General features: G+C 43.7%; 1 protein-coding gene across 1 annotated transcript; it reads left to right on the forward strand.

Annotated features, from left to right (window-relative positions):
- Positions 1-382: 382 nt before the first annotated feature.
- On the forward strand, positions 383-13,359 carry LOC308315892 (sodium- and chloride-dependent GABA transporter 1-like; the record flags this gene model as incomplete). Its single annotated transcript, XM_080764146.1, has 14 exons — positions 383-614; positions 796-927; positions 1,192-1,292; positions 1,975-2,084; positions 2,261-2,393; positions 3,772-3,906; positions 4,344-4,447; positions 5,354-5,478; positions 5,953-6,065; positions 8,086-8,217; positions 9,086-9,188; positions 9,972-10,072; positions 10,444-10,611; positions 12,916-13,359. 14 exons carry the CDS (start codon positions 383-385, stop codon positions 13,357-13,359), a joined length of 2,133 nt encoding a protein of 710 aa, XP_080620272.1.
- Between the last annotated feature and the right edge of the window lie 3,594 nt (positions 13,360-16,953).

Genomic DNA, 16,953 nt, shown 5'->3' on the forward strand with positions numbered 1-16,953 from the left:
GAAGAAAGAAAATAAATCGTCGTGGATGCACACGTTCGTGAAATGCTATATTGGAAAAAATGTCTATACGGTTTAAGTGTCACCTGTATTTTTTCACCCTCCGTGAAAAACAATTCATGCAACCCAGTTTGAGTGCGCCCTGAGAAACCGACCGCTTATATTGCTCTATAAACGATTCCAGGTTAACGACAACCGACGAGCCGTTGTCTCTGGGTAAAGCCTCACACCCCCTCCTCCTCCTCCTCCTCCTCCTCCTCCTCCTCATCCTCCTCCAAACATTTTGGCCCAAAAGGTTTGATCGCAAACCGCGAAGCTGCTGTCTACGTGGACTGGTGCTGAAGCCCCTCGTCCGACTGCCAGGACCTCTGCCAAGCCCAGGGATATGGCGACGAACGGCACCAAAGCGGACGGACAGGTGACGGAGCTGAACGAGGTGGCCGCGAACGACAACAAGCCCAACTCGCTGGACGTGAAGCCGGAGAAGCAGAAGAAGGACCTCCCGGAGAGGGAAACGTGGAGTGGGAAATTTGACTTCCTCCTGTCATGTGTCGGTTATGCAATTGGACTGGGGAACGTATGGAGGTTTCCTTACCTGTGTGGGAAAAACGGTGGAGGTAAAAACACTCATAAAAGCATTGCCAAAATGAATTGCCTATATAGGAGACAATAAGACCTCCTCATAACGTATGATATGCTTCACACGCTCCACATGGGGCTGTAATAATGCACTGGTGCAGTTTTATAATTGACATGTCACGTGCTTTAACTATTATCTATTCCCCATTCGTCGTGCAGGGGCCTTCTTGATCCCCTATTTTTTGACTCTCATATTTGCTGGAATGCCCCTGTTTCTACTGGAGACTTCCCTGGGTCAATACACATCAATTGGAGGGCTTGGTGTATGGAAGCTGGCTCCTGTGTTTAAAGGTATAGGCCACACACACACACACGCGCACGCGCACACGCACACGCACACGCACACGCACACGCACACGCACACACACACACACACACACACACACACACACACACACACACACACACACGCACACGCACACACACACACACACACACACACACACACACACACAGACACGCACACGCACTACATTGTATAGCCTATTTATCACCAATAAAAAATAAACACTTGCAGGTCTGCAATCTCATACTATCCACTTCTGTGTGTTATAGGTGTTGGCCTCGCAGCGGCCGTGTTGTCCTTCTGGCTTAACATTTATTACATTGTCATCATTTCGTGGGCCATTTACTACCTGTGGAACTCCTTCACCACTGTGAGTATCATATCTTACTGTCCATCGAGACTAGAGAGCTCTCAGTCAGGCTTTGCTTCCAGCTCACAGGGGAGAGAGTTATACACATGCATGCTAATGCATCCAAGTGTGGCAAAAAACCCTATACTGTAGCTCATAACCAGTGGTGTAAATAGTAACATTTACTAAATTAGCCTATACTGTACTGTACTTTTTTTTAACTGTATTTTAGTATTTCCAATTTTCAATACTTTTACTTTTACTCCACTACATCTCAGAGGCAAATGTTGTACTTTGTATACTCCACTATAACTTTTTTGAAATCTTGAGTTGCTACTTAGATTTGGATTATTAGAAAACATGCATTAACCACATCAGCCCTAATATCTTGGCGGCCTGAAAATATCAGATATACAAGTTCACAAAGCGTTGCAATTTGTGCTGCGTTGTGAGCTTGTAGATCTGCTATTTTCAAAAGATTTGTATACATTTTGAAAACTTGTGGACATTCTGCATAATGAGTATTTCTATACGTTTGGTACTTTAAGTACATTTTGATACCAATACGTTTGTACTTTAACTCAAGTCAATTGAATTACAGACTTGTATCACAGTGTTTCTACATTGCAGCATTGCTACTAAGTAAAACAAAATGTTTTCTTTTGCTAAAAAGTTTAGCTCATAACTTTTGTTTTGCATGCAGGACCTTCCCTGGAGCTCATGTAACAATGCATGGAACACAGAGAAATGCTACACCAACTACAGCATCCTAGACACCGCCAATCTGACCAGTGCAGTGCAGGAGTTCTGGGAGTAAGAGATTGTCTTGTTGTACTTTCCGCTTGCTTCAAGAAATGGCACATTATATTATGCCCTGGCCTCGCATGCTTCCTTGAGATGCATTAAAAGAGAAGCCATGTTTGCACCACAGCCTGCATCTCCCTGTGTGTATAATAGACTTATTGTTGTTGCTCGCTCTTATCTTATAGGCGCAACATGCATCAGATGACCGATGGCTTGGAAAAACCAGGGCAAATCCGATTGCCACTGGCAATAACGCTGGCCGTCGCTTGGGTTCTTGTGTACTTCTGTATCTGGAAAGGGGTTGCATGGACAGGGAAGGTGAGATTTGAATTGAAACCCTCCCACCCCCCCCACCCCACCCCCTGCAAGATTTCTAAACTCGGGCTGGGCCGATCAATATTGTGATATGAGACTAGATATATCATTTGGTATTTTGAATAACGTAATTCTGTGATATGGCAAAAGGCCTAGCTTGTCCTGGTTTTAATCACACATTATACAGTATAATAAATGGTCAGAAACGTAAAAGAAATACAGAAAATAGCTGATATTTAGTAAAAAATAAAAAAGTCATGATTTGATTATGTTCATATATCGCCCAGCCCTAATCCGAACCCCTCCCCTGTGTTGATTTTCAACAGGGTTCAGTGTTTGACAGGTATGCCAAATGCATCATTCTCATATCACATCATCACTCATTTACAGTATAGATCACAGCAGAGTGTACAGTATACTGTATATGAGTAGAGACATCAAACACTCCCTAATCCAGCTAGTGCAGTCTCATGGTAGCTCCGCTAATTCCAATCCTCCTGACAGCGTCTGTACTGTGTGTGGACCCATGATAGGAGCAGCCGTTACATGCAGCCAAACGTCGTTTTGTTGAGCTGTTTGCCCTCCCTGGTGCTTCAAACATGTATGGCACGTTACCATGGCAAATAAAATGTCCTTTGACCACAAAATAGCCAATCCCCGTTGCACATCGATGCCCACAAATATCATGCAGTGTGGAAAAAAGGGGGAAAAGAGGGAGAATTGAATTAAATGAAAAGCTTCAGTACATTTCTACACTCTAAATTGTTGTTAACCCGTTATCTGTTGTCTCTGCATGATACTGAAGCCTTTTTAAACCCCTCATGAAGAGCCCTTTGTTTTCCCGAATGGTGTCTGAATTGCAAATCTGCTAATTCTGTGAGCATCATTTGCAAGTGCACAGCTGAAATACGGAGTACTAATGTAATCCAGAGAGTGCAACGGAGGATCCACTTGTACACCCTGAGGATAAAATTAATACTCAGGATTAGGGATGGGACGATGTGAGAATTTATCGTGGCCAAAATAATTGCGATTAACAATATCACAATAATCAAACTACCGGCACGTTTAGAACTCTCCCATTTCTACCTGATGCGGATTCTAAAAACGCCTTCTAAAACCTAACCTAAGTTTTCTGAAAACCTTAAATTCTTATTTTAAAAAGATGTTGCTAACTTGCTACATGTATAACAACTGCTTGCACCCCAGCATCCATATTCTCGGAGGAACATTAGTCAGATATTTTTTCCCTTCGCAATATACTGTAAACGATAATATGATTATCTTCCATCGTCTCTTCTCATGGCTTTACAGTGCACACTTGCATTGCAACACTGCAGTATATATAACATTTCTGATGCTTTATTCTGACATGTTCTAGGTGGTGTACTTCTCAGCCACCTATCCCTATTTCATGCTGTTCATCCTCTTCATCCGTGGGGTGACTCTACCCGGAGCTGCAGACGGAATTCTCTTTTATATCACACCTGACTTTCAAAAGCTCAAGGAATCTGAGGTAAAACAAAACAACAACATAGTGTTGCTGTCAGGTGGAAACCTTGTATGTTAGAATAGAAACTGTTACATTAGGAAATGAGGGGGGAAAGTCAACTCTTAAATTGGTTAAATCTTCATTCATAAAGCCCACAGACATGACTTAACCACTTTCAACCTGGCCTCTGTATATATTTTGGGCATGTCCTTAAAGGCGCAAATTGCAAATCTTTCAAAAATGCCAAAGAAATAGCTGATCTACAATGTGAGCTTGTAGATCAGATTTAATTTGTTACTTCTGCATCAAGTATGAAATAGGGATTTGCTTATGATAAAACATGCATGAAAAAAATGAAGATACAAGGTTTCTGCCCTGAAAAGTGACCATTATACTTGGGTATAGATGAATACTGAGCACTAGCTCTCTACAGGCAGCTTACTAACGTCTTCCTGCTCTAGGTCTGGCTGGACGCAGCCACCCAGATCTTCTTCTCCTACGGCCTGGGTCTGGGTTCTCTTATTGCTCTGGGCAGCTACAACCCTTTCAATAACAACGTGTACAGGTAAGCTCACCGGTCAGGGGTCATCAATATGTCCGTATACATACACACATTTCTTTTGATACATTTTTCCTCCCATTAAAACAGGACAATTTCATGATACATTTTTCAATTATTGTGAGCAGCTTTTATCGCGATATATAAAACGATAATAACGGTTATCTCCCTTGCAATGCAACGCAGTAGAGTACAGTATCACATTTCTCATGCTGTATTCTGACATGTTCTAGGTGGTGTACTTCTCTGCCACCGAGTGTACAAATGGAACCTGAAAGGGTCCATTTGGTTCCATTTGTACACTCCCAGAGTTACAGACCTGTTATGGCCATTCAGGGTCTAGCTTTGTGGTCATTCATAATAAAACTGCATTTAATATGTTAATGCAAATCCTTAACAAGCGGTTAATGAACATGGAAATGACACTGCCCACCATTATAGGTTGTTATTCAAATCTGATGCCAGGGATATAGGCCATTATTAGACTGAGATTACATTTGCTGCGAGTAGAAACATAATAATAAAACATGTTGAGAGATGCTTCGGGGCTGCATATTGGAGCATGTCCACAGGGGCAGAGGCTCTTCTCTGTGGGGTATGGAGCGTACGAATTGTTTATCAATTGCAGAAAGCACTGAGCATCACGTTGCATTTGTTTTATTCGGGCTCAGTCGTAACGAAATCAAGGATCCACACAATTAATATTTGTATTTCCCTACCGAAAAGGGCTATATTTTGCTGAGAAATTGTGTGGTTGATACTGAAGCTGAAGCAGCGGGGATGATGTGTTCACTCAGCCGTTGCATAAGGCAGGAATTTCACTCTGCTCACTCAGCCCATAGCCGGAGGAAATCAAGGAAAATGATTTTGAGCTTTGACAACAGGCCCTGTTTTCATGTTTCTCGTCCCCAGAGACTCTGTCATTGTCTGCTTTATCAACTCATGCACCAGCATGTTTGCTGGCTTCGTCATCTTTTCCATCGTCGGCTTCATGTCGCACGTGACAAAGAGGTCCATCGCGGATGTGGCAGCGTCGGGTGAGTACCTCAGTCCATCACACATGACTGTAACCGTTTGATCGGCGCACAGAGTGGTGTCATTGATCTAGACTCTTCTAGAGTTTCAATAGTTTTCTCAACGTCAACTCCGAGGACCACAACGGACAACTGTGTATCACTCTCAGACCAAAATAAACACTGGGTGTTTTCCAGTGTAGATATGGGTCCCTCCCATAGTTAAAGAATTGTATCAAATGGGCAGTCTGTGGTCTAATGCATATCAGACTGGGGATGCTTAAAATGAAAAAGGGTTGCGAATCACTGGTGTAGAGGGAGCAAATGAGGTGAGCGAGGAGTCAGGATGGGACCCCTGGGGGGTCCCCGCTCAACAAAGTGTAATAAGGTTTAATTGGTTAACCGATACGATACTACAGAGTGCTTCTACAGTCATGGGTTCATACTAGGAGAAAGAGAAAGTGTGATTTTCCTGTGTGTGCGCTTCTCCTCTCCCAGGGCCTGGCTTGGCGTTTCTGGCCTACCCAGAGGCCGTGACCCAGTTACCAGTGTCTCCTCTCTGGGCCATCCTGTTCTTCTCCATGTTGCTAATGCTGGGGATCGACAGCCAGGTGAGCTAGTTCCTCCGCGGGTTGACCTGAATATGTACGTTGCAGGTACATATCACGCTGCCGTTCGGCGCGGCTGCTCTCCGCATGATAAGTGTGGAGTTCGCTCCGTGTGGACGGATATAGTCGCACTTTGACATTCGCTGTCAGGTCTTTTTAATGCATCTCTGTCACTCGGCGACAGGCCCCTCGGGTATTGATATCTCTGTTTATTCTTTATTTTCCATGTGTGATACGTGGTGTTAGCCAAGTAGGCTATGTAGACTGCTTTTCTTTGGCCTATCCAGATTAGAATTAGATTGTTTTTTGTTTTTGTCAAGTTTGAACGACAAAAAAATATTGAAATAAAAACGGATGGAAACAAATTTTTGATTATCAGATTTGAAACACATTCCTAGGTGGTTTTGCAAAGCGATTGAAATTTGATTTCTGATGTTACACTCAGACACTGAAGCCTGAATTATATAATAATTCATACAATGGTGTCGCTTTGTGTAGCCTTGGGGACCACAGACGTTTTGTTAAATAAATAAATTATAAATGAATGAATAAATGCGCTGGGTGAGACCAACAGGAAAAGTGGCATATAGGAGTGGGAGTGAACCTTGCATTTCGCTAACCAATAACAGTGCAGAGGAGCGTCGCTCCAAATTTGGTGACATCAGTGTTCTCCGCTGCTTTCTACTGGGGAGGGCAGGAGGAGGAGGGAGGGGAGGCATATTCATATAGGTTGGCGAACCAATGGGAAGAAAGGGTTTCACTTTCCAGCGCTAGTTTGTTCCGCCCTTAGAGTATACATGAATAGAGATGACATCCGAGTTCTCCTTCCATCCACTTGCATTAAGTTGCTCAAAAGCGCATGTGAGGCGATTTCACTCCTCCTTCCGGGTAGGAACAGAGTGCATTCTGGGATGGATTGCAATAGTGAGTGGCCCCAAACACATGAACGCACTGCCGTTGAACGCGCACGAGCGTGCTGCCGTCGTGAACGTGCACAATATCAAATTCGGCCACTATGTCCATTTCGCCTCAGTGTTTCCTCTGGGTGCCTTCTCTATTCATGTTCCACCCCTCTATGCCCAGAAAAGCATAGGGCTCTTTCAGGCTACGCTTTGTGTGGAAAATATCAAATTTACAATATCATTACGTAATTAGCACAGCAACCAAGGCAGAAGTGTTGACGACGTCTGATCATGCAAATCACATTAGATCACTTGATCAATTGTCTGTTTTCACGTCTGGAGACTCACGTCCAGAACAGGTTCCTGCAGTAAACTCAGCTCAGATCTGAACTAGGTAGCTGTTGCGACCTCATGCCCTTGCTGACATCAACCCAGAGTAGGGTTCGAACCCACGACCTTCCGCATGAAAGTCAACCCTATCAGATGATACACAGAATCTACCACAGAATCTGTCGTCGGGTACAAACCTTGTATGTCCAAGTTGTTTTTCTATGTAAAGTAACAGCCTATTTTATAATGGCAAGAGTATCACACAAAAGTAGTGAAAATAGCAACTACAAGCTCACAATGTATCGCGGTGCATATCTATTTTTAGTTTTCAATTATAATTTAAAAAAAAACGTTTTGTTGAACATGCAAGGTTCCCCATTCCCCCCCGGGGAGTATAACAATATGAAATGTAGCTTCCCACCAGGTCCTCCCGGCCGGCAGCAATCTCTAAGTAAAAAGAACATAAATCATGAACCTGTAATAACTGTCATAGTAATGGCTCCTTATGCACATCAGAGCTGTTAGGAAGATGGCCTCCACGAAGATGCAGCGGTCAAGTCAGAAGATAATGCCGCCTGTTATGTTCCATGGTTTCCTGAACACTATAGGCTCCTGTAATATGTCACTGTCTGCCAGGTTCATTGTTAGAACGAGGCTGCCCTCCACGGTCTGAATCCTCCCAGTGTAGAGAAATGGAACCAAATAAGACCTGACGGAAATGTTAAATATGGCGGTAAGAGGTTTCTGCCTGACAACAAGACGTCTGTGTTGTTGTGTCGTTCCTGCTCCAGTTCTGCACGGTGGAGGGCTTCATCACCGCTCTGGTGGATGAGTTTCCCAGGGCTCTGAGAGGAAGACGGGAGCTCTTCATCGCCGCGGTGTGTCTGGTGTCCTACATCATCGGCCTGTCCAACATCACACAGGTAACAGTCAGGCCAGCTTCCTCTCACCTAACGGCTCCAATGTCTGTATGTATGTCTGTATTTGGGGGTCACACAATGCTGAGCAGCCTAAGCAGTATTACTGTAGCCAGCGGTGTTGTTTTGCTTTACGTCGTGAGACAAACGTTTCGGCTATCCATCCTTCGTAAGTGTGACTAAAACTATGGCTAAATATACTGCAGAAACATACAGTGGCGTTAGGGTTGTGAGCGTCACGCTATTTACGTTGGCCATTTTTCACCTCCGTCGCTTGACGTCGTTTTGAAGTAGAAAATACAATCAGACCAGTCCATACCCGTCATTTCCACCCACCATCCATCCGGGCTATGGGACTGCAACCACGACTACAGATCCCGAGGACCATTTCACAAAAAACGCTAATAAATAGCTTAAATTTGGGGCAAGGGAAAACTCGCTTCATAATATGATGGTCAATGCCTGTGCGCAAGTTGAGATCAATTGGTCAACCCACTGAGAAGAAAATGCAGTTCTTCATTTTATAATAGGATAACCTCATAGGGCTTAAAAGGTTAATGATCAAACCAGGCTGCAAGTACGGCAGAAAGATTAGTCAAATATCAGAAAGTAATATCATTGAAATATGTCATCAAATCCATGCATATTGTAGTGAGAACAAGCAGATGTAACTGTTTACGACCAGTTGCCCTAATTGGCTTCTTGTAATCTGCTTGTGCCAGCAAATGCTGTACACACTCCACAGACATGCACATGTCTGTTGTTGCATTATGCGTGTGTGTGTGTGTGTGTGTGTGTGTGTGTGTGTGTGTGTGTGTGTGTGTGTGTGCTCGTGTGTGCGTGTGTGCGTGCACGCGTGTGTTTGTGTAACCAGGGAGGCATCTACGTCTTCAAGCTGTTCGACTACTACTCTGCCAGTGGAATGTGTCTGCTGTTCCTCGTGTTCTTTGAGTGCATCTCCATATCCTGGTTTTACGGTGTGTGTAGCCTCATCACTGCCTCAGTGAAGCAACTAAGCTGTTACAGTATATTCATCATCCATTAACCACTTCAACCCGAGCGGCCCCGTGGGCATGATGTCATTACAGATGAACGTTCAACGGAAATATAGCAAGATCTGCAACATTACAACTCATCACATTTTGACACGCTGTGTACTTGTAGAGAAGCGATTTTTGGCCAAGAGATTTGGTGTAGCAAGAAAAAACAACGGGGCCTAGTATAGGTAGTAAAGTACAAAACCACGGTAAATGCCTACATAAATACATTTTCTGTTCTGCAATAAATCTATTATTTGATAACTCTATGAATTGCTCCAGCCCTTTTAGCACATCAGAGATTATTACCAGGACAAACCCTTTCCCTTCTGTTAGCAAACTGAGAGGACGAAGCGTGATAGAGGAAGCAGGTTAAATGATAGATTAACCTCACACGTCTCAAACAATATTAACACAACTTCAAACACTGTTCGTCCTCAATGACACCAGCGCTACCGTACTCTCCCTCATCTTAATTGCTTATTGAGACTTATTTGTGCGCCGGTGTCGTGCGCAGAAAACAGCAGACATATAAGCTTGCAACACATCATCCTTGCGACACGTCGAGAGCTTGTAGATCTGCAATTTTCGGTGCGGCACACGCTGCGTGCGACAGAGAATAACTCAGGCGTATAAGTCATCGTCATGCATGGCACGCCGGCAGCAAATTGAAATAAATTGGCTATGAATATTTTTCGATCGTATTTCATTTGTCTCTCTCAGGTGTGGACAAGTTCTACGACAACATCGAGGAGATGATCGGGTACAGGCCCTGTCTATGGTGGAAGCTGTGCTGGGTCGTGTTCACCCCTCTCATCGTGGCCGTGAGTGCTGCCAAGAAATACAATAGCAACATCCTGAGTCCTGACATGAAAGCAGGAAAACAATAAAGTCAAGTCAATATTATGTGCCTCAGGTCATGTCAGGCCCGGTGCTCGATTTATACTTGGTTTCGCGCTGTGGCGCTCACCCAAAACAGCAGTTCTACAAGCTCACAACTCGCTGCACTGCGGGAGCTTGTAGATCGGCTATTTCGGGGGGAGGGCGCCACGCCGGCACAGAGCTAAGTGTGAATCACCCTTGAGACGATTGCTGCCCTGGAATTAGTGATGTCAGGATACATAAGGCCTGGTTCAGTCTTCGTCGTACGGCGGAGAATAAATTGGGCGTAACGCGTGTCCCGTGTCTCCCACAGGGGGTGTTCTTGTTCAGCGCCGTGCAAATGGTTCCACTCACCATGGGAGATTACGTGTTCCCAGGCTGGGGCCAGGGAGTGGGCTGGCTCATGGCTTGTTCCTCCATGATTCTCATTCCAGGATATATGGTCTACATGTACATCGGCCTCAAGGGCACTTTCAAGGAGGTAAGAACACACAGCAGATATAAAATCGTGTAATAATGTTCCCATTGTTTTCCCCTTCCCGATATCTGAACTCGTATATCTATATCGGGCAAGGTTGCCTGTCTTGACTTGGGACTTGACTGGCAAAGTAAAGACTTGAGACTCGATTGGAACAACTCTAGTCATAAAAATCACACCTGTGTGAACTGAGTGGTGCAACTCCCCTCTCCCCCTGCCTCTCTCTCTCTCTCTCTCTCTCTCTCTCTCTCTCTCTCTATGTAATTAGCACTAGGCAACAGTGCAACACTATCTCTCTCTCCGTTTCTGGCACAACAGTGACACTTTTGCCCCTACTGGTACTCATAGCCACACACATACAGTAGGTTAACACGGACATTGTTGTTCCTTGGAGTGGTTGCACCACTCAAAAATCTCTCTTTACCTTGCTGGGGGACCTGATGATGCTCATTATAGTACGCATACCATTCAATCAGTATTCAATCCAATGTTTCATACCAAACAGACGCGCCACGGAGGCAGGGATGTATGATTGCATTGCTGTTCGTCACAAAATTACAATGGAAATGTACAGGCCCTCGATGTATAAAAGTTGCGCAGCGCGAAAAATGGGCGTACGCCGCGATCGACGCAATTGTCGGATTTATCAATCCACGGCCTGCTCACATCTCACGTCTAGTCTGAGGCTGTAGGCTTTGGCTACACCAGTTTGTTCAATCATAGACATGTGTAGCAGCATTATCTGACCATCTGACAGGCATCTAAACATAATATATACTGTATATCAGTGGTGCCCACGTTTTTGACTTGATAACTACTTTTACGTTTACCTTGGAATAGTGGCGCTAGCATTTTATAGCTATACAGTGCATGTGAATATACAGTCTATATTCACTCCAAAAATATTTAGCTATAAAACTAATAAATGATACATATACACATATTTTGCAAAGGCCTACATCGACGAGGTGTCATATGAAATCCGTAGGATATTTCCAAGTGTACACAAGCAATTAAAACTGTGCAATTAAAAACAATATAACATATTTACAATGTTGCAAGTTAGATGGCAGTGCTTTTATGGCTCCGTTAAGACAATCACAAAAATCGTAGCAGAAGATCGGAGATAGTAACCACCAGACCACCACACACCAGCCTTCATCCCTGCTTACACAGTAACCACCAGACAGCCACACACCAGCCTTCATCCATGCTTATACACATTCATCAATCACTCCATTAAAAAAAAACCTTCAAGTGATGATCACAGCCCTGGGCTGTGTCCCATAAACGTGGTGTCACGGCCACGGACTATAGGAGGACGCAGCAAAACCGTGTCTCCACTTAACACTGCACTGCTCGGGGGTTAAAACCCTAACTTATTCCAATCATGACAATGTTATTGGTGTCATTTAACAACGTAAGCCTATGGGAAACAGGTTATTTATTATTATTGAATTCATGATTCAGGTTTTCGTTTAGGTCAGTGTTAATATGATGTATTGTGAGGAAGAGTAAAATGGTAAATTGTTTGCAAGAGAATGGGAATACAGACCTGCCACAGCCAGTGATGTGCACCTCCCTGACTGAGACAAAATGGCTGTGCTTTATACTAGGGTGTGGTGATGACTAGGGTGTGGTGATGATTGCTGATTGAAACTGGTGTGACTGAGTGAGTGAGTGAGTGAGTGATGAGCTGTGAACTGATGCAGTACCTGTGACCAGATACAAATACATGCATACAACCAGATACAAAGACATACAGTAAACCTGGGTTACATATATCTTTACTTATGGCTAGAATAAAAAAATAAGATGGATATGTTTTTATTATTTCTTTCCACAGACCGCCACATTCTTCTGACATTATCGTGACACCTTATTAGTTGACTGGCTTTTACGAATGCGGTCGTATTTTTGTTTTATTTGATTGTTGTGTCTTAATAAGTCCAATCCATGAGTGGGAGACTGGGGTTCGACCCCAGCTCGGGTCTAAATCTGACGTACCAAGTTGGCTGGACTTGGAGGAGATTCTCGTGTGCCGTGCCTTGTTGACCATGCCCCAGGCCATTCGAGCTAACTGAACCGCGCGGTACTGGGTTTGAGGCCCTGAAATTGGCCATTGATTTTGTTAGATTTAGGTCAAAAAGACGATTAAAACAAGCGTGCTATGAGGGACCCAAAAACATTACCGGCCCAGGGGCCCTCATGGGGATTAATCCGTCCCTGGCTCTATTGGCACGGTATGTTGGGGTTCGATCTCATCATGCTGTAAACGCTAATTGTACTTATTTTTCTCTCTCCCAGCGACTCCGGATAATGTTTAAGCCTCCTGCAGTGGTCCGGCGGAAGGAGAATGGACCGGAGGTACAGGCAGAAACCAGTGCTGCTATCGTAGCTAGCCCCACCAGCCCTGCTGGCCCGGCGCCCACCGCCACCAGCCCTGCTACCAACGCAGCTCCCACTATCTCCACCAGTCCTATGGCCCCGGCTATTCCAGCCACCCAAGCTCCACCGGCAGCCGCTGCCGCTACCAGTCCTGTGAACCCCGCAGCTAGTCCAACCTCCGTCATCACCACCACCACCACCGCCACCGCCACAACCGCCGCCACTCCAGCTAACCCCGCCACCGCAACCAGCCCCGCAAGCCCACCACCCCCCAACCCGGCCGGCCCTACAGAGCCCGTCATGCCTCCTCCTAACCCGACTAGCCCGACCTCCAACCTGACCAACGCCGAGGCCATCGTCTAAAAACAAAAACGGAGAACCCTATAGCTGGAGAGAGTAGACAAAAAAAAAGAGAACATTACAAAGGACTTCCGAGATTTCAATTGATTCACCTACCTCCAGGGGAAATATGTGATCAAAACAAATCTTTAAAAAGAAGGAAAAAAAAGAAGGAAAATAAACTTGTTTTAATTTTTTGCATTTGTTAAACCAAGCCAATAGTGTCTCGTTATTGGTATGCATTCCGAATACAAAAATCAAAGACTGTTAGTGTTCAGAAATACTACCATAAAAAAATACCATAGGGAAGAAAAAAATGTAAAAACATACTGTGTAATACTGTGAGAAAAGAAAAGAAAAAAACAGAACATAGAATAGCAATTTGTTGAATATCTTCATGAATCAAGTAAATACAGTGTGAATATAGTAGAGTGTCTAAAATTGACATCATAGGAGAGTGAAGGGGGCGATGGGGTCAATTTTATCGTGGATGTTTACCAAACCTCACACAGTTGTCTCTTATTCAAACATGTCACTCTGTGAGGACAGCACTACAGCGCCAAACAGAGGACGGGGGGAGCGGGGGAGGGAGCGACGAGAAAGCACAATGCCAATAAGAAGTTTGGAGTAAATCCAGTATTATGTTGCAAAAGATTTGTGTGTGTGTGTGTGTGTGAAAGAGACTGTTATTTTTGTTCCTTCCTTTTTTGAGTAAAAAAAAAGAAACTTTTATGTGATTGAAACATTTTTAGAATTATTTTTAGGATGTTTTTTTACTATATGTTGTTATGACGGAGGACCAAAATCTTATATAGGGGCAGATGAAAAGCAAAAACTATGCCATTTAGTATTCGGTTGGTGAAAAGCACAGGGTACACAAAAAAGAAAGTAAGACAATAAGCACAGGGTTAGAAAAAGCTGATTTACATACACTGACTGATGGCAGTCGATCCTGTTTACGTTTTGCATGCTTTCCTCAGGAAAATCGGTGATTTTTTCCCCCCAAAATGTTTCCTGACAAAGAAAAAAAAGGGAAAAGGAAAAGAGAAGGCCTTAAGCCAATTATTACAACAATTTCTACAAAGCCAGTCTACAGTCTGTTTACATGACTGGGCAGATCAACAGAACCAGAATCACTTTGTATGCTAGCACAAAAACTCGGACCAACTCTGTGTTTAAATACAGTCCTTAATTTTACTTTATGTGTAACGATCAATTATACTTTGATCAATATGTATTAAGCAATACATATGTAGATGTATAGGTGCAGGCCAGTTAGGCAAGTGGTCTGTTTTCTCATTTTGTTTACGTTGTCTTTGCTTTACTAGTGAAAAAGCACAAAGCTTTAATTTCAGCAGACTTTTGCCATGGCGTGTTAGGACAATGTAAGCCTTGGCTTGTACTTTGCTGCGAGCGGGTGTCATGCACTGGAGAATAGCAGATCTACAAGCTCGTAGCACGTCGTAGTGCGTGGCTGTGTGACCTTGTAGCTTGGCTATTTCCGGTGTGTGACACCTGAGCATAACTAAGTATGAATCGAGACCTAGTTTGCTTCTATGGCAGCTACTGTGAAAAGGCATCTGGTTGAACGAAACATGTTTACTTAGAAAAGCAAAACAACTGAGTGGAAATGTGAAATGGCTACAGTTCATGTCCTGTGAATTTTGTATAAATTACTCTACCACAGTTTTCTCTGGAACTTTGTTGTAAAACTGTACCGTGTAAAACATGTAACTGTGAATGTCTGTAATACATTGGAAGTTATTGTCTAAATGTTGAAAAAAAAAAATTCTAAAAGGAGTTGCTGTTTTCTGCAATAATATTTTGATGACAGAAACCGAAGCACATATCTTACAGAAATATATGATGACAATGAAGATATCCACCGTTATATTAAAAATAGAAACTATGTCTAGTAAAAAAAATATTGTTTTGTATATTTTTAACTGTCTCACTGCCTAATGTAAAACATAATATAGACATGATATGTATCTAAATGGTGTCACATGATAAAGCACGATTGTCATGTTATACAAAAAGAAAAAGAAAGCAAAAAAATAAAATAAAGAATTATAAAAAATAATAAATACAAGACATGCCTTCATATGTGCGTTATTGCATGTTTCTAAGCAACCTAGCATTTCTCATGTTGAAATTAGGTCACCACAGCTGTCCTATCAGAAGCTATATTCCACACACAGAATCTTCCTGCAGTAATTGGCTATTGTCTCCATCCTTGTAAATAAACCCTGTTGTTTTATAGACAGTGAATGCCTTTGCACTTTTAGCTGGGAGATAAGGAGAAAATTTCTACTCTCGGCAGGGATTACAGACATACCGGTTCCTGCAACGCTGTGTTCATGCCTTAAGCCTGTAACATGTGAGATGAAACGAATAAGAAACCTTTTGTTAATTATTATACCGAGCTAAGAGGACAAAACCTACTGTCATCTCAGAAGATGCAGACGTCGTGCAACATTTTCAATAAAATTGAGTGAAAACAGAGTGAAAAGCGTGACGGAAATTTACAAGGAGAGCAAAAAATGCCTGAGAGCTTAATTTTCTTGGGATTTAATGTGCTTAATTTTGCTTCTTCGAAAATAGCCGATCTACAAAGCCTCAGACAAGGCATCGCCATGCGTTGTGAAGCTTTGTAGATCAGCTATTTTAGGGGGGCGTGCATGACTCCGTCGTGCCGCCAAAGTCCAAATCAGTGCGTGTCAGAAAACACAAGCTGATCACCAGGCGTCAGCAGGCTGGAACAAAAACATCACCACCAAACAGCTCTGGCCCCGGGGCCAATGGCCCCAGTGTGTGTGTGTGTGTGTGTGTGTGTGTGTGACTTCCCCCACCTCCTGCTTCCATTAGCTTCCAGTGTGATAAAAGAGACAGCGCCAGCTGACACCACCAACAATGCCTCCGCACATGGAGAAAGAGAATGAGATGTCCTCGCTGGTGAGCTTGTGGCAAACCAAGTGCGCGCTGCGTGCACGTGAGTGTGTGTAATAGAGAGAGTGGGCGAGTGAGACAGACGGAAACAGATACAGAGGGGGGGGGGGGGGGGGGGTGGACAGGAACAGTGGTTGAATAATGCCTCTAATGTTAGGTCCTATAACGACCCGTTGATGGACGACATACTGGCCTCCCTTATTCCCACACGTGCAATCTAGCATCATTACCTATGAAAACCAGTCACCGCCTCGAACAACCTGGAACTGATGTCTTATGTCCACACAAGCAATAGATCATCATTTTCAGGGCAGGGAGGAGGGGGTCTTGATTAGTGGGACGCAATCTACCGGAACACAGTTAGTCTGAGGCGACGACATTGCCTCGGCGTTGATAGGTTGGTTTTGCTTTTTTTGGGGGGCGCTAGCCCCTCCTATAAACAGCTATAGTGTTTAATGTTTGCGTCCGAACAAACATTATTAGAAATGCCATTGACAATGAATGGAGAATTTACGTCATATGTGTCGGCTGGGTATGTCGGTGGGAACCCATGGCCAATAAGGGACCACCATTCTTTATGATGATGTATGATGTTTAAAGACGCAGTGAAATGAAAAATACGTTTTTCACACTACTAGAGCATATCCGTGGTCATGACCACAATAGATG

The sequence above is a fragment of the Protomyctophum bolini genome (genome assembly GCF_963924005.1).
Source record: "Protomyctophum bolini genome assembly, chromosome: 5".
In the NCBI taxonomy this organism is placed as follows: Eukaryota; Metazoa; Chordata; class Actinopteri; order Myctophiformes; family Myctophidae; genus Protomyctophum; species Protomyctophum bolini.